This window comes from Octodon degus, unplaced genomic scaffold (genome assembly GCF_000260255.1).
Source record: "Octodon degus isolate 3935 unplaced genomic scaffold, OctDeg1.0 scaffold00131, whole genome shotgun sequence".
NCBI lineage: Eukaryota > Metazoa > Chordata > Mammalia > Rodentia > Octodontidae > Octodon > Octodon degus.
This window is the reverse complement of record NW_004524707.1, coordinates 5,076,102-5,093,815: the sequence shown is the minus strand read 5'-3', so window position 1 is coordinate 5,093,815 and position 17,714 is coordinate 5,076,102. Positions and strand designations below refer to the sequence as shown.

General features: G+C 43.8%; 2 protein-coding genes and 1 non-coding gene across 8 annotated transcripts in view; 1 reads left to right on the top strand and 2 right to left on the bottom strand.

The window, feature by feature from the left end:
• Positions 1-1,505: 1,505 nt before the first annotated feature.
• Positions 1,506-1,608, bottom strand: LOC111812616. The gene has a single exon (XR_002818081.1). It is a non-coding gene; the product is annotated as a small nucleolar RNA SNORA28 (small nucleolar RNA).
• Positions 1,609-4,652: 3,044 nt separating this feature from the next.
• Positions 4,653-7,497, top strand: CUNH1orf74 (chromosome unknown C1orf74 homolog). Of its 3 annotated transcripts, XM_004641158.3 has the most exons (3): positions 4,653-4,757; positions 5,428-6,328; positions 6,925-7,497. In XM_004641158.3, the coding sequence occupies exon 2, from the start codon at positions 5,515-5,517 to the stop codon at positions 6,304-6,306; it is 792 nt and encodes a 263-aa protein (XP_004641215.1). In that variant the 5' UTR covers positions 4,653-4,757; positions 5,428-5,514; the 3' UTR covers positions 6,307-6,328; positions 6,925-7,497. The 3 variants fall into 3 exon arrangements, with proteins under 3 accessions (XP_004641215.1, XP_023556942.1, XP_023556943.1); XM_023701174.1 differs by lacking the exon at positions 6,925-7,497 and having other exon boundaries at positions 5,428-6,680; XM_023701175.1 differs by lacking the exons at positions 4,653-4,757; positions 6,925-7,497 and adding an exon at positions 4,765-4,817 and having other exon boundaries at positions 5,428-6,680.
• The window catches only part of Traf3ip3 (TRAF3 interacting protein 3), a 28,123-nt gene continuing 17,189 nt past the window's right edge, over positions 6,781-17,714 (bottom strand). For 3 of the 4 annotated variants that reach the window (XM_023701172.1, XM_023701171.1, XM_023701173.1), the window contains 7 exons: positions 14,193-14,333; positions 13,853-13,990; positions 12,206-12,341; positions 11,605-11,667; positions 10,274-10,330; positions 8,861-8,994; positions 7,493-8,012 (listed from right to left, as the gene is read on the bottom strand). In XM_023701172.1, the coding sequence (XP_023556940.1) occupies positions 7,794-8,012; positions 8,861-8,994; positions 10,274-10,330; positions 11,605-11,667; positions 12,206-12,341; positions 13,853-13,990; positions 14,193-14,333 (888 nt within the window). In that variant the 3' untranslated portion in view covers positions 7,493-7,793. Of the gene's footprint in view, positions 7,029-7,492; positions 8,013-8,860; positions 8,995-10,273; positions 10,331-11,604; positions 11,668-12,205; positions 12,342-13,852; positions 13,991-14,192; positions 14,334-17,714 lie in introns of those variants that run through there. The other variant, XM_004641156.2, reaches the window with a different exon arrangement.

Sequence of the window (17,714 nt, the reverse complement as noted above, 5' to 3'; positions counted from 1 at the left end):
GGGGGGGGGGCATCTAGACATAAACCACAACCGAAATAGTGCAGTCAGCTATTGTGAAAGCATGACCATGCAGGAGATTGAATCTACACCATATTTCTCACCATGTACTAAGTTAAAATCAAATGGGATCAGAGATTTAAATATTAAGGCAGAATCTCCTGGAAGATAAAATAGGTACAGTAAGATTTTTGCAGACATAAGGTGAGGCAAGGACTTTCTTGGAATAGAAGCATAGGTGCATAAGAAATGACATCAAAAGTCAACAAATGGAATTGTATCAAATTAAAAGGCTTCTGCATAGTAAAAGAGCCAGCAGAAGAGACAACCTACACAATGGGGTTGGCAGCTACTCTTCAGACAGAGGACTAATATCTAGAATATATAAAGAATTTGAAGGCTAGGCATAGCTGGGCATGGTGGTGCATGGCTGTAACCTTTGGGAAACTGAGGCAGAAGGATTGCTGCAAGTTCCAGACCAGCCTAGACTGCACAGTGAGTTCAAGGTCAGCCTGGACTACATAGCAAGACCCTGTTTCGGGGGGGGGGGGGAAGTAGGCATAGCAGTGCCTGCCTACAATTCCAGCCTTTGGGAGCTGAAGCAGGAGTAACATGTTTGAAGGCAACCTGGACAAACGTGTTCTCTTTTGAATGGATGGCACCCCTCTCATGCGGTAGGGGGCTGAGCTGCTTTTCCCATCCTTACTTGGCCTAAACTTGCTCTGCTGAGCCTGTTTCTTTCTCTACCTTTAATAAAACTGAAAGAAACAACCAAAAAATAAAAACAATGTCAATCTGAAATACATAGAAAGATCTTGCCTCAACCCTCCCCCCAAAATAAAGGGTAAACAAAAAAACTCAAAAAAACTAGAGCCTGCCCCAAAATAAAAGATCCAATCAAAAATGTGTGAATAAACATTTCTCATCAGCACAAATGGCCCAAAAGACATTCTTATAGAAGTTCAACATCACTCTCTAGTTGAATGCAAATTACAATTGGCACTGAAATCCCATATTATGGCACAAATAATGTCTATAATCAAAAAATGAAATAATAATGTTGTGGGAGTAGGGAAAATGAACTTCTCTACTGCTGGTGGGAGTGCAAACTAGAATAACCACTATTTGACCCAGATAGTCCCCTTCTAGGTAACTGACTGAAAGAGTTAAAGACATTATAATGTTACATACATCCCCATGTTTATAGCAGTACAACTTATAATAGCTAGATCTTTAAATCAACCTATACATCCATTAACTGAATGGATGTTTTTTAGTTACTTGTAGGTAAAAGGATGTACCTTGGGATCAAAAGCTTAAATAGTACATGGTTTCTCTTATATGTGAAACTCAAAGTAGAGCAAAATAAAAGATAAATAATAAACAGGGTGACACATCTTTTGCAAAAGGGAACATAAAAAGAACTAAGATATGTTACATACATGTACCAACTCCCTACTATGAATGTAATTATTAGTGCAAACATGTACTGATATTTTTTTTTTTTCACTGTTTCAGTCTATATAACAGCCTATCTCACAGTGGGGAGAGTGCTAGAATAGGTTAGACTTTCTTGCTGTAGCAAGCTCAAATTGTGCCAGACTGGGGCCAGGGAGATGGCTCAGTGGAATAAGCACTTTCCTGGCAAGTGCAAGGACCTGAGTTCAATCCCCGGTTCCGCAAAGAAAAAAAAAAAAAGTCTTAAAAAAAATTGTGCCAGACCGCTTTGGTACTGATATAAATTTTTAAAAAGCATTTAAAGTATGACCAAAAGAAATCTGGATAAAAATCAAATGCCCAGACTTGAGGAAATGGGATTTTATTTACCTTTTGTTTTTTTAGCACAGGTTTATTGCTATGTAGTTCAAGCTGGCCTTGAATTTGCAAAAATCCTCCTGCCTCAGCTTCCCAAGTGCTGGGATTACAGGCACATGCTACCACACTCAGATAAATGTTGGGATTTTATAGACCAAGAATCATGCAAGGCATAGAAACTTTTTTGCTCATTTGGTTCAGTGAGTAAAGTGATCTTGATGTTTGGTACCCGGGAGCTCAATGTTAAAAATACCCTAATGTAGGTAATTTAGGAAGGCAATTTTTGGATATGGGTTGGTTCCTTTCCCAGGCTGTCCATCTGAATGGGAGGCCAGATAATGTAAGCAGGTAAATAATGCTGAAAATAGAATTCTAAAGTGCAAGAACAGAGATTTTTCCACATGCAATGAAGTTTATCCATGTGTTGGATGAATGGTTTATGTGGTTTTTAACTAGAGAGCTCTATTTCTTCCTTGTTTTGACTTTTTCAGAGAGATGGGAGTGCACGAGTGGATCCTCTCATCTTTCCCAGTAACTTTCTGAGTTTGATAGGTACCAGGTGTCCTTTTCTTTGGGGCTCTGTTTCATAACTCCTTTGTTATCAAGACAAGATTATGAGTTCTCTCCCTTGCTTCCCTTTTGCTTAAGACTGGAAAAGGTGTTTGACTGTCCTAAGTTCTTTTTTTCACTGTGCTTCCACCATCAGTAGATTAAAGAACACAGTATAGGTAAATTGGGAGGATAAACTGGGAGTGGATTTGGATCTGGGCCAATCTCTTTCCCATATAAGTAGGCCCCTGGTTATACTTTACACAGCACCATAAAGTATCTTTATAGAAAAACTATGTAATTGCTCAGCCTCTTGTGTCTTGACTACAAACTTACTGAATGTGAAGATTGTCTTGGTCTTTGATGCCACCTGGGGTAGGCCTTATTTTCAAGGAAACACTGGTGCATAGTCCTTACAACATTGTCAGATACACAGTATGTCCTCAAAAAAATCGCTGCTGTAATAAATGAACTACATGAGTCTTCCACTTAAGAGGATTTATTGCTAACCACTATGGGGATATAAATAAATATGGGAAGGAAAAAAGTTCTGCAAATAAGAGGATTAGTTATATTAAATTATGCTCTTTCTCTGACTCCCTCTGAGCAAAGAAACATTAGACTGACAGCTCATACAAGCTGCTCTTCCACCTATACAGGTCCTCTTTGCTCCAAAGTCAACGCATCAGTTTGTAGATACTAATATGGGGAATAAAACTCCTGACCTGGAAGGTACCTCAGATGAGTTTGTGCTCTCTAAAACTAAAGAGTAAATTTTAGGAACAAATGGAGGTTAAGAACAAATATTTACGGTGGGGGGGGGAGTGTTAAAAGAAAGCTTCTATCTGAGAGGACAGAAGGGGGAGCTGAGCAGGCTGCCCTGGGAAGCTACCATTGCCAGGAATTTTTATAGAATAAAACCATGTGGTGAGGTGGGTCTAAGGTGGAGAACATGGGAACTCCGCTAGGTGGGCGTCAGGTGGGACAAAACTATGGTCGACTAATAAGGTTACAACACCATTGCTCAGGTAAAATTGATGGGGAAATGAGTCATATAGCAAGCAGGCATGAACATAATTCATCCAGTAGCAGTGGGATTAGTGATCTTCCTGGCTTAAGGTGATGATCAATCCCAGATGCTTATCTTTAGGGAGGTAAGCATTTGTTCTATCTTTGATCTTAGTCTCTCTCACAGTTGTGAGGTATCTTGCCTTCCGTGCTATCCCCTTTGAGGGCCTGGCCTTGATTACCTATAATATTTCTATCTAATTTAGCTGCCTCCAACAATACGACTTACCTGGAAGCAGGAAGGCAACCTGTTAAGTGCCCGCGGTTTCTTTGGTCTCCTTTCTGCTGCCCGTACATTTGGGCATTTCTCAGACACTGACTTTTTTTTTTTTTTCAAGAAAACAGTTTCATGGGTCAAATTGCTGGAGGTAAAAAGGTGTTAGCCCCCTAGTCAACTCTGTTTTTCCTAATGAGCTCACTGAAAAGTCTCTGGATCTCTGTTTCTCGTTTGAAATCAGCAAACCGTATTCCTTTTTTCTTTCTTTCTTTCTTTCTTTCTTTCTTTCTTTCTTTCTTTTTTTTTTTTTTTTTGCGGAACCAGGGATTGAACTCAGGCCCTTGTGCTTGCCAGGGAAGCACTGATTCTACTGAGCCATCTCCCCGGCCCCCCGTATTCCTAAAGCCTGTAGGTCCGTGAAGGAGGGTTCCTATCTTTTGCAAATACCTCCAGACCCTAAAACTACGCGAACACATACTAATGTAGAAGGAATACTCACGACTCTGCACCCCGCTTAGAGCTCCCTGGCAAGGACAGAGCCTTTGGGATTTAGGAATGTCAAACTTAAAACAATAAAGTTGTACAGTACCACCCATAGGTGGGTATATGTGCAAAATGTCAGTTCTCTCGAGGTACGTCTCATGTGGAAAGGCGTACCTCTCCAGACAACAAATCAAGGGTGCTCAGTAAGTGCTGCGTGCCCTCTCTAGCCTACCGGGCAAGCGGGCCAGGAGAGCTCGTACCAGGCGGGGCTCGGCGCTCTCACCGGCGGCTCCAGCTTTCCTTCACTTCCGGCCTCCAGGGCCCCCCCCGGGCCCACCGGCGCGGGCGCGGCGTCTGGCCGGAAGGGGAGGGCCGCGGGAAGGCCGTACTTCCTGTGCGTCACCAGGAGGCGAGGGAGCCCATTGGGTAGCGTCACCGAAGCGCGCGTCGACAGCCGAGCGCTCGTGGCCGCGCATGCGCAGCAGGCTGTCTTCGCCCACCCGCAGCCGCGTAGGCCGAGGGCTCTCCAGTGTAGTGGCTTGCTGTTTGGATCTAGCCTCCTTCCCCACAACCGGCCGGAAACCGGAAGGAGTTCTGGGCCCGCGAACCTGCAGCGGAAGTGGAAACGGTGAGCGAGGGAGGGAGAGCCCTGCCTTCTGTAGCAAGTCGCTGTCGCCTTAGATGTGAGGTGTGTGTTGGAGGGATCCCTTCTTCCCCTGTGCTTGGGGATCTGCTATACGGGGAAGGCGGGATCCGAGTAGATGAACCCCCCTGCCGATTTAGCTGGTTTGTTTTTATGTCTTGGGGTGAGATAATTGTTAGTTCAGTGTATGTTAATCTAATCAGGTTGCTGTTACAGCTGTTCTTCAAGGGAAGAGAAGGGGAACTTGGCAGTGAAAAGAATTAATTTGGCATTTAGTGGTCTGCCCCAGAAGGTTTTGGGTCAAATGCAGTAAATTTTGCTAAACCGCTGTACCTTTTTCTCTGCTCTACTCTTTTAAAGGTTTGAATAAGACTTTGAATTACAGTTTTTGAAACTTGTAAAATTTAGAAGCCAGAGATTAGATAAATCTTATCTGTAAATCCAGACGGACACGAATTTGGGACCAAGGGAGACTAAATTAACTAGAGAAATCAAGCAGTGCTGGTGGACCCATCTTGTCTGTCCTGTGTTAGCCTTCCAAATTGGATGGACACAGTAACCTATAGGAAATACAATACCTAATGGAAGGCTGTTGGTAGGTTACCTGCTGTGACACTGGCTGGTATTAATTCCCTGCTACGCACCTTGTTTCTAGGCTGAAGTGTCTGGAGCTGAGATGTGACCAGGGGAAAAGAACTATGGCTAGCTAAGGAGGCCATGCTTGAAGTTGCTTCCAGATCTCATGTCACCACCAAGCCCGCAGCTGCTGGTGGCAGCTGCTCAGCAGACCCTGGGCATGGGAAAGAGAAAGAGTCCATCCAGAGCCCTCTGCCTTCACTTAGCCGGAGAGTTACTAGCTGTGGCCCGGGGCCTGAAGCCAGCTGTGCTCTATGATTACAACTGTGCAGGAGCCTTGGCGCTCCAGAGTTATCTGGAGGAACTGCAGAGGCTGGGTCTCCTCATCCCAGGACTTCACATTCTGGAGGTCGGAGAAGATTGTCTCATTGTCAGTCCTAAGCATGCATGTCAGCACTTGGAGCAGGTGCTGCTTGGCACTGCAGCATTGGTGGATGTTTCCACCTCCCAACCATACCCTTCCCTCTGTTCCCCTGACCAGCTTCAAGATGTGAAGGTTTTTGTGGCTGAGATCACCATGCATTTGCAGGAGCTGCAGAGGGACCTAACTCTAGGAGTCTCTCCTAGCAGGCTCCATTCCTCAGACTGGAATCTCTGCACTGTATTTGGGCTCCTTCTAGGCTATCCTGTCTCATATACCTTTCACCTGAACCAGGGAAATGATAACTGCTTGGCCCTAACCCCACTACGGGTATTCACTGCCCACATCTCCTGGCTTCCAGGTCAGCCCCCAGTTTTGTTGTATTCTTTTAGTATTCCGGAGAGCTTGTTCCCAGCTTTGAGGCATGTTCTAAATGCTTGGGAGAAGGAACTCAGAACACGATTCAGGACTCAGGATGACTTTGCTGACCTCAGTATCACCTCTGAAATAGTCACACTGCCAGCGGTGGCCCTCTGACTTTAACTGTCTTGTATAAAAGGTATCCTTTAAATAACCATCTCTGTATTAAGGATGTCAGCTAGGAATCATTTCAAGTAACTGAGTTGTCTAAATGTTTAGAGAACTCTAGGAAAGAATGCTGTAATCTATCTGCCAAACATGAGAATGGCAGTAGGCGGTTGTGGTGGTGGTAGCACTGGTAATGCGCATTTGGCATTCCTATATTTGGGAGTTCTCTGTAAGTTGAGATGTCTATTTGTTTTTCATTGGATAAGAAATAGGAGACAGGAGACAAGGGGGAAAGGATTGCAAAGGACAAATAGCCCTTCTGTCTTGCCCTGTGGTGATAGTATCTTCTAGGAAAGGAGCAGGACTGCGTGTTTCTGCCTGTCTGTGTATGTACTTCTAAGTGGGACTGAGTAGATCAGCATGCTTAAGTGTCACACTTTGGAGATGGTAATGTTGCTCAGGAATAAATCAACACCTCCAAGGTACAGTTACATGAGGTGAAATTTATTTACAATACCTTAAAAAAGAAGTCCAAAGTCTTGAGTTTACTTAGAGAGCCCGAGCTGTGAAGTACCCAAACCTGAGTTTTCTGTTAAACTGCTTGCTTTTGATTTTTGTTCCAGGCAGCTTTCACAGGTTTTTCAGATCATGCTGTCTTTGTTGGCCAGAAATACTGCCAGTGCTGTAGCAATCACCACCATCAGCATCGGGAGCCATCGGCCACATTGCCTCTATGTGGAAGAAGAGGGAGACCAGAGAAAGCAACTATGAGTTGCAGAAAAAATGGGAACAAGTAATCTTATTGTAGCCCAGTGGAAAGCCTCAGTGGCAGCAAAGAAGCTGTTTTTTACTTTTGTACTGATTTCTGTCAGCTACCTTGAGATAAAACCAATTTACTAGTGGTTGCTAGCCCAGGGAGCATACATAGGGACCAGGCATTTAAATGCTGAAGGGAGTAATGAAGGGTAGAAAAGAAATCAGCACAATTTTATTCTGTGGCTAGATGCCTCAATGCTTGTGCTGTCCTCCCTCATGTTTGTCATGTTCAAAAGAATCACTGTTGAACTAGTACAGGTTGAGTATTGTATATCTGAATTGCTTGGGACTAGGAGTGTTTTAGGTTGTGGAGTTTCTCAATTTTGTAATATTTAACATATACTGTGAAACCAGAAATGCTTCAGAAAGGTTTTTTTTTTTTTTTTTTTTGAGACAGGGTCTCACTGTGATCTGCCTATCTGCCTCAGCCTTCCAAGTATTGGGATTATAGGCATGGGCTACCCCACCTGGCTGCTCCAGAATTCATGTAGAGCTCAAAAAATTTCAGATTCAGAGCATTTTAGATGAAGAATGTTCAGGTTAGGTTTATTCAGCATGTCATAAAGACTTTCTCTGAGTGCATGAGTTCCATGAGAACTATGCTTGGATGTGTCGACTAGTGTCTTCCTTCATGGTTTCATGTCAGCATAGTATAAAGCAAATGGTGTGGGATAGGATGGTCAGATGTATCCCAAAGGGCTGATAGATTTTATCTGCAAGGTTTGGCCAGAAAAGGAATTGTCCTCCCAGCATCTAGCGCTGTTCAGGAAGATGGACCCTCTTACTCTGGGTGGCAGTTGCAGGCTGTGCTTCAGCTCTTCTCGACAGTGCTGTAGCTTATGCAGGCAGGAGAGGTACTCGTCACTGAGGTTGTCTAACTCTGAATGCAGCTCTGTGCACTGGGGGGAAGATCACCAAGGTCAGCATCACCACTTCTGTCCAGGATGGAGCCCAGAAAGGGAGCCTGCCCTGAGTAAGATGCTTCTTCCTTCACTGAGCCTTTGTCCTCTCCCACCCTTTTTCAGATTTCAGTTTGTCTTTCTGCCCTCCTAGTTTGTCTGGAGTGTGTCTCCTGAAGTGATTATGTTGCATTTTATACATGTAAATGTTTTTATGGCTCAGTATATGTGAGGATGCTTTTTAAACGTGGATACCAAAATGAAGTTGTAGCATGAAAAACCTGGAAATGATTTTAATACATCTGTTCTGGGAACTGGTTTCTAAATGCTTGCAAGGATGGGAGAAGCTAGGGAAGATTTTGCTATTTAGGATACAACATATAAAGCTTCCAGGGCCGGGGAGATGGCCCAGTGGAATAAACACTTCCCTGGCAAGCGCAAGGACCTGAGTTCAATCCCCGGTTCCACCAAAAAAAAAAAAAAAAAAAGCTTCCAGAGATACTCAATGTAGGACAAACTTTGCCGAGTGCAGAGTTAATTATCAAATGTGTTTGGGCTGAGGTTTACTTTCTAAAAGGTAACTAATAAAATCTTGAATCAGGCTTGGATAAGGAAGGCAGGGAGGGCACATGAATACTGTCTGTATCTAATCACAGGTTAAGCCGAAGTCCCAGTTCTCCAGCAGTTTCCCCTGTCCTTTTTTTTGCGGAACCAGTGATTGAACTCAGGCCCCAGTGATTGAACTCAGGCCCTTGCGCTTGCCAGGGAAGTGCTTATTCCACTGAGCCTTCTCCCCAGCCCTCCCCCCTTCTTAGGGATGAGCCCCTTAGCCATAGGGGCTGTCTCACCTCCTGTTCCTTGGCCTGGAGCTGCAAAGTCTTCTTTTGCAGCTCTTCTCTGAGATTCAAGTCCTTGTCCTTCCCTGTACCCTCAGGCTCCACTTCCTGGGAACGCTTTGGAGTCCACACAGGCAAGGCCTGATCTAAAAAAGCAGTGATGGTGAGGCCCAGGCTGCTGAGTAAAGGCACCCTGTCTGTGAAAATGGGGTGAGGATAGGGCCTGCCCTAGACAAATTGAGTGGGGAATTCTATCGCTTAAAAGAACTTTTGTTGGAACCCCAAGCTGGAGTTTGACCTCCTTGAGTGCAGGATTGACTCCTTCACTTTCCTTGTGTGTCCCCAGACTACCTAATAAATGACTGCTTACTAATTGCATTTCTTTGGTTGTATGTCTTATATTTCATATTGTGAGGGGGCTGGGGAGATAGCTCAGTAGAATAAGCACTTGCCTAGCAAGTGCAAGGGCCTGAGTTCAATCCCCGGTTCTGCAAAAAAATAAATAAAACTTTGTGAGGGTAGGTTTGCTGAATGTTTCATTATAATTTTATCATATCCTTTCAAAGTCATGAAAATGACATTCAGATCCTAAAATTTATTATATGTGATTAAAGATGGTTTTTAAATCCATTTTGCAGTCTTAGTCTTAAGGGTAGAAAGAGCACAGGACTACGAATCAGGATGCTGGATTTTCATCTTAGCTCTGTCTTTATGCTCAGGGAATTTGTTACGATCAGGGAACTCTGATTTCTGTCTTCTCTCATGTACTATATCCAGTGATTGTGAGGAGAAAACAAGAGGCTATCCTGGGTGTTCTGAGTCTTACAGTTGTGGCAGAGATACTCAAAAATGTCTATCTATACACTTGTAACACCCTGTTTCTTTACATAGGTTAATGGACTAAAATATGCCTTTAGTTTTATATGTTTCTAAAATAAACATTTCTAAAATTAAAAAACAGAAAAGAAAACCAAGAAGCTATGTGTTACCGATCATTGAGTTGTTGCCCCCTCTGTATGTGTAGGAATTCTCAGGAAATTTGGGCAGCAGATTACTTTAGGGCTAACGTGAGATTGACTTCTGCATACTTAGGGGCTTGGGGCTTGGGAGTAGGATGTGGTTTGAAAAATCAAGTGTGTAAAAACACATGAAATCCTGAGTTCAAAATCAATTTATTGAAATGTTCAACATAAACATGTTTTCAGAGAAAGTAGAAATCCTTTTTCACAGTTTGTGTACCTCGTAGGACAGAGGGCTGACTAATGAGGTGTCCCCAGGACCAGTGATCATTTCATGAGACTTCCCTACATCCCTAACTTGACAGACTCAGACTCAGATCCAAGAGGTCATGTAGTCCACCCTCCTTCCTCTAGGTGGGCAAGCAAAAAGCAATAGCTTAGGATTTGCGGTAGTAAATTTGCTGACCTTTCTTTAAGAGCTTCTCCTGTTCTTGAAGCTGTAAGGATTGATTCTGAAGCAGACCTGTTGGGAAACACAAGGAACTTGTCTGTGCTAGCATATGTACTGCAGAGAACCTCTTCAGACCTTTGCTTAGAACCTTAAAGATAATTTCCATCTGTCACAGATTGAAATTCCTCCCTCCAAATTTATATATTGAAGTCCTAACTGCTCACAACTCAGTATGACTTCTTTTGAGATAGTCTTTATAGAAGTAATCAAGTAAAAGTAAGGTCATTATGGTGACCTTACTAAATAACTGGTGTCCTAGGAGAAGGGAAAATTTAAAACCAGGTATTCTCTGGAGAACGAGGAAGTGAAGAAGATGGTCTTCTGCAGAGCCAAAGGAGGAGGCCTGAAATAGATGCTTCTTTCAAAGCCCTCAGAAGAAACTGACCTTGCCCACAGCTTGATTTGGGACTTTGACTGAAGAACTGTGAGACAGTATATTCCTGGTCTTCAGGTCACCTATATGTGGTACTGCTGCAAATACATTATTCTTATATCTCTTCCTGTGTCTTTGCTTTCAAATCTGTGCTTAAAGGTTACCCTAAGAAAAGCTTGCTGGGCTTGGTTGTGCATACCTGTAATCCCAGCACTGGGGAGGCTGAGGCAGCAGGAGAGCCTGGAGTTTGAGGCCTCTCTGGGCTGCTATTGAGTTCAAGGCCATCCTAAGTTATGTAATGAGGCCCTGTCTCAAATACAAAACCCTCCCCGCAAGAAAGGAAAAGCTCCCAGATGACTCTGCAAAATAACATTTTCCCTCTGGCCTGCTTTTATTGCTCCGTAGCGCTTACTATGACTTGATCCCCCGGCCCCCATAAAAGTCCTGTTCTAGTCTAAAGACCTTACTCGGAATGCCAGCTTTACAAAGGAAGGAATTACTGGTTTTGTCATATCCGCAGAGTAAATTCCAGGGTGCCTGAGGCTAGGACCTAATAAGTGCTTATTCTAGTGAGAAAGTGAAAATGGTCTAAGGGACATACTCATATATACAGTAAATTAGAATACAGAGGAAAAGAAGCATCGCACAGCACTAGTGCTTTATAAAACTTGCAATTCTTATGGACATGGAAGTGACTTACTGACACGGAAGGAGAAAAATAGCAAACGACCAAAGGCTAACAGAATAATTCATGAAACATTGTGTAATGAGTCCAGTTTACAAGAAGTGTATCTGAAAAGGCATGGAAGTGGGAGGACGGACCAGAGCACAGGCCCCTGTCCTTCCCCTGGGAGGAGCTTCAGCAACACAGGAGCCCTGGCTGCTACCCTGAGAATCTGGGAAGGAAACTTACTCTGCAGCTGCTGTACTCTGGCCACCAGGGCAAGTTTCTCTTCCTCCGACCTCTTTAGTTGATCTGAAAAATGAAACAGTGCAAACCAAAAATAGAAGAACTCAGCACCTGAGGATGGAAATTCTGCTTTTTACGGACATCCCAGTTTTATAGTGGTAGACTAGCACCCAGGTCACCTTTCTATCAGTGAGAGTTCTGTGTCAAAGTGTTGGCTTGAATTAAGGGCTGTATTTGCACATTATGTAGTCTTTCAGCTATTATAGGCTGTGGCTGAGATACCTTCATGCAGCCTTGGATTTGATCTGATCTTTCCCTTTCAAATTAGGAATGTAGTCTTGACACATGTGACTAATCTGGGAGCAGCTGTGATCTGGCCCAGAGGGATGGGCTTAGGGAGAAGAGAGCTCACACAACAAGATCCTCTAGTTCAGCAGAACTTAATTTTCATCTTGGCTGATTAAAATAGCCCTTCCTTTCCCTCCAGGTAAGATGAAATCTTAAGGCCCAGCTAACAAAGGAAGGCCAGGGCCCTTTCTCCACCCAGCCCCCTCGGAGCTCCCTTAGCCACGGTGCCATGCTCCGAGATCTTCAGGCAGGGTACCTTGCAGGTCCTGGGAGTCGGAGGCGCACAGGTCTTGCTCTCCTTGCAGGCGTTCAGTCTTGGCCCGCAACTCCCGATGCTCGTGCTCCAGACGTCGCAGGGCCTGGTTCATCTGTGTGTTTTTACTGTCCGCTCCCTGCAAGGAGGTAGAGGGCCCTGATCAATGCTAGGGGAGGCAGGAGCAGGTTCCCCAGAAGGGGAGAATTACAGGAAATTGTACAATTTCAGAGCTAAGAGTGTCAGAGAATTTTGTTTTCCATTCTCTTCGCTCTGTTCCTTACATTTTAAACTGTACATTAGAGTTTTGGTATTCACAGGGATCATGCTGTGACACCATGATGTAAATCCCCAGATGAAAGCATATCGGATCAAAATTTACCTAGAAGTCTTGGTTTTCTCTTTACTTTTCATTCTACCACTGACAATTTGTGTGTGTGTGTGTGTGTGTGTGTGTGTGTGTGTAGGGGTATTTTACATAAAGAAAAGGTCTACAGAAGAAACCCCATCTATGTTCCCAATAGTTGCATTACACTGTATAATCTGCAAATACAGCCCTTAATTCAAGCTGACACTTGGTGCAAAACCCTTACTGATAAAAAGGTGACCTGGGTGCTAGTCTACCACTGTAGAGCCCAGAGGAGGAGTGAGGGCTCGTCCTTTGCGAAGCCACATGCCCTCTCCTACCAGTGGGCTGTTCTGATCCCTGTTTCAGGGAAATCATGAAGATCAGCTTTGGGGGCGGATCTTCAGAGTTCAAGCCAAGTGAGTAAAATCTGTGCACTGTAGTAGCTAATATACATTGAATGTGTGATGTGCCAGGCATTGTGCTTAGTGCTACTGTATTTGATCCATATAACAGTCCTATGATACAGGTACTATTACTCTCATTTTAATTATTTAGTATAGGATCTCACTGTACAGATTGGACTCATAGTGAACCTCCTGTTTTCAGCCTCTCAAGTGCTGGGATTACAGGTGCGCATTACCATGCCCAGTCTCCATTGCAGTCTCAGTGCACTCCAGGGGCAGGGCCGGCAGGGCACACTGGGGAGTGGATCAAATCCCAGTCCCTTTGTCTGCCTAAGCAGGTGCTTTAATTTGCTGAGCTATCTGGCCGGCCCTTTATTCTCATTTTAGAGATACGGAAACTGAAACCTTGGAGGTTAGTTAATTTTTCCAGGGTAGCAAATTAGAAATGATGGAACTTTTGAAAATGTCTGGAGTCTACTGTAATTGCTTTTTAAAAAAAACACATAGTATTAGTTTCCACTCATATAAATAAGTTATGGATATTTCTTTCTGTGCAAGGGGGGAGTTCTGGACTAGGTGCTGTATTGGGATGGTTTCAGATAGTAGGTTGGAGTATGATGTTAGTGCCTTGATAAATATTTGAGCTCAATCCTTGCCTTTGGATTGGGTCATTCCAGTGAACACTTAGTTCATTTGCATGAGCAGCAGTTGCCTGTGTAAACTCAGAACTGAATTTCAGACCCAGGACAATGATTCTGGTGCAAAGTAGGCCTGAGTAAGGAACTGAAAGCTGGGCGTTCTCTGCTGCCTTTGGAGCCTGCAGCCCAAGAGAAGCTTTTTCTCAACCAGCACCCCTCTGCCCCATCCTCCTCCTCCCCCAGCTCCCATTCTGGGTACCTGGAGTTTGCACTGAAGCACGTGGAGTTGGCTCTCCAGCTCTCTGTGCTGTGCCCCTAGGTTCTTCCACTTCTCTTTGAGAGCCTCGTACTGGTTCCTCCACTCTTCACACTTCTGCTCTGCCAGGGCCAGGGACCGCTGAGGGAGATCAGAGAGGAGGGGTTCCCGTGGAAGCATCCCCCACCAAGGCAGAGGCTCGGAGGTAGGGTCACACGTGCACATTGTAGGCCCTCATTTGTTTATATTAAAACAAATGCTAGATGGATTTGATGAGGAACAGTTTCCTGGGAGCTGTGCCTTGTTTCCAGATCATCAGACCCAAACTGTGCCCCGTTCCCACCTGTGTGCTCTGCAGTTGCTGCTCTGCGCCTATTTTCTCCTCTAGCACTTTCTGCAAGGATTCCTTGGCCTTCTGCTCATAGCTGTTTTTCTGGTCTTCCATCTCCAGCAGCACCTTTTTCATTCCCCAAGGGGAGTATTTCTGCAAATTTGATGCAATTGAACCAATACACATTGAGCTTCCGGATGCCAAACACTAGGCTGGTACACAGATAAAGAGCATCTGGGTTTGCTTTCAGGGCAGAGGCACTGAAGTGTGGTGGGCCTTTTCCTGCAGCCTAGAGCTGAGCTCGATCCCTCCAGCTGTGAGGAGTGAGCGCCGTGGGACTGCTTTGCATTGTGCCAAAGGCTGCTGAAGGCTTTTCAAATCCAACCTGCCCCAACAGAGCTCACCTGCCTAGACCTCCTTCTACCTCAGTGATGAGGGTACTCACCAAGTCCTTCAATTTCTCTGCCTTTCTTACAGTATCTCATCACTGGACCTGGTCAGCATCCTGAACAGCTCATGTCTATCTCCTCTGTGTCGTTTCTGCTGCTTCCTGAATTCAGACTGATTCTTCTGTTGACTGGGTTAATGTAATAGCCTTCCTACCTCTCAGTCAAAGGGCACTTGCTAATTTACAGTGGCACCTGATAGTGCCACTTCTGTGTGAATCTCTCTGTGCCCTAAGGATCAGGTCCAGATTCCTTGAGACCACTGCATATAACCCAGACTTCCTACTGTGCTGCCTCTGCCAAGGCTGAAATATTTTGCAAATCCCCTGAGCATGTTTTTTTTTTTTTTTTGGATCTCCCTATGTAGTTCAGGCTGGGCTTGAACTCTGTGTAACCCAGACTAGCCTTGAACTTGCAGCAATCCTCCTGTCTCAGCCTCCCAAATGCTATGATTACAGGTGTATGCCACCATTCCTGGCTCCAGTTCTGGTAAATTTTGAGTATTCCAATTTCCCAACTCTTTATGAGTTAGAGAGATTCCTTCCCCCACTTCTCCTCCTTCTCTTTGTGGTGCTGGCTACATCCCTATATCCCTAGCTTCCTGGCCTTTATTTTTAAAAACATTTTCTATTTTGAGATGGGTCTTGCTAGGTTTTTTAAGCTGCCTAGTCTGGACTTGAATTCATCCTCCTGGCCAAGCCTCCTGGAGTGCTGGGATTGTAAGTATGCACCACCATACCCTGCTTGCTTTTTTTGTTTTTTGGAAATACTTGGGATTAAACCCAGGAACTCTCTACCACTGGTTACTGCCCCATACACCCTTTTCAGACAGTGTCTCATTAATTTACCATCTTCCTGCCTCAACCTCTAAGTAGCTGGGATAACCATCATGAGCTGCTAGTAGGTAGCTTTGCTTAGTGTTCACAGTGTCTGCATGCTTTCATTGTTCTATGGTGTCACTTTACCACTCATTCTTATGGTACTATAAATTCCCTCGGAGCAGGGAGCATGCTACTGCTTTTATTTATTTTTTTATTTATTAAGGTTAAAAGATTGTTTTATTTTTTAAATTTTTTTCCATAATTTTATTGAGAAACAAATAGCAATGAGACAGTTTCAAACCAAATTGGTAGGACAATTTCAATAATTAACACATTGCATACATTCTTCCTAGTGGTTAATTGCTGTACAACATGTGGACATGATATTCTATTTACAAACAACATTAGAACAAATCCCTCTATTCATTAAGAGAATGTAATTATATATCTATCCTAACCACTTTGAGTACACAGATACAAAATGGACATTCATCTGTATCTCCTTTTTTTGTTAAGTTCCATTATTTGAATATTATAGGTGTGTAAACTCAGCAAAATATTCTAAAAGAGTCCAGTAGCCCATAATAGTATTGGGTCTTCTGCTTCACTGGCAATGTCAGAAATTGTTGACTTGAGTCCCCTACAGCTCAACGTAACAGCATGGCTTTACTTCTTATATTTCATTTTTATACTTTTCTGCTAGATGGTGAAGACCAAGATAAAGCAAGAACTATGCAACAAGAGTTGTAGTTTTTGGGTCTGATAAGGACTACTGCTTTTAAAAAAAAAATCTGCGTGGATCTGAGGAATTCTTATTAAACTCAATGTAAAACATTTGAAAGAAATTAATACATTCAAGAATGATTTTTCTAATGGTGTTTGTAAATAGGATCTCAAGTCCGCATCTTATACAGCAGTTAACCACTAAGAAGAATATATGCAGTGTGTTAGTTATTGAAACTGCCCTAGCAATTTGATTTGAAACTGTCTCATTGCTATTTGTTTATCAATAAAATTATGGAAAAAAAAATTAATACATTCACTGCTGACTTCAAGTTCAGGAGAAACGGCAGAACAGATGTGTAGGTTCACTGGGATCTGCCCTCCCGTTACTTTCCTCCGTGCCCTATGATTTTGGAGAAGGAAAATGGCTCTTACAGTCGATTCTAGATTAGCCCCCGGTAAGCAGATCTGATAATGAAAATTTAGGGGATCTATCTAAATGACTTCCATTTAGCTTTGGAGTTGTCTGAAAATGTGGGTTTATACATGAATGGACATTAAGTTTTTATAAACTAGATCCAGGGGTGATTGGTTGTGATTTTACATGGGCATGGCAGTTACTGGATTGCTTTTGGTTTGTCTGGATTTTAGATAAGGTCTTGCTCTGTGTTTCAGGCAGGTCTTGACTTCACTGCCAGTGCTACTGGCCTGGAACTTGTGATCCTTCTGTCTCAGCTTCCTTGTGTGTGTGTGTGTGTGTGTGTGTGTGTGTGTGTGTGTGTGTGGCCAGGTTAGCCTGCCCTGGGGGCTGGTGTGGCATGTGGTGCTGGGGATCAAACCGCAGTCCCTGCTTGCCTAAGCTTGCCTAAGCAGGCACTTTAGACTGCTGAGCTATCTCACCAACCCTTAGCCTCCCAATTGTTGGGATTCCAGGTGTGTGCCACCACACTTGGCTCAGTTATTGTATTTAGCATTACTACTCTCTGGCCAGCTCTATCCTCTCCTGAAAATGAACAGACTGGCATTCTGGGTTACATGTGAATCTCATACAAATGTGGTTGGAGGGGCTGGTGAGATGGCTCAGTGGTCTAAGGCACCTACTTAGAACAAGCTTAGCTAAAGCACAGAGACCACGGTTCAATCCCCCAGCACCACATGCCAGCCAGCCCCGCCCCCTGGTGGGTTGAGCTGGCCACACACACATAAATAAATAAAAAATTAAAACAAAACAAAACAAAACAAAAAAAAAGCCAAATGTGGTTGGATTATTCAGTTCATAAAAACCTAACAAAATAGATCATATTGAAAAAATATAATATATAGGCTGAAAAAATTATAGGCTGTATAAACTTTTTCCACAAGATCCCAACTGTTATTCCAAGTAAGAGAGACCTGTCTACCCCTCCCTCCACCTTCCTTTTTGAGACATGGTCTTGCTGTGTCATGTAGGCTGGCCTCAAACTCCCCCACACAGTGATCACAGCTGAGTCCTTGCACCTCTCTCCCTACTTGGCAGGAATCTGTCACTTCTCAAACTCTGAACA

What these genes read in the sequence shown, in the direction of transcription:
- CUNH1orf74 (XM_004641158.3), top strand. Translation starts at nt 5,515, where the DNA reads ATGTCACCACCAAGCCCGCAGCTGCTGGTGGCAGCTGCTCAGCAGACC.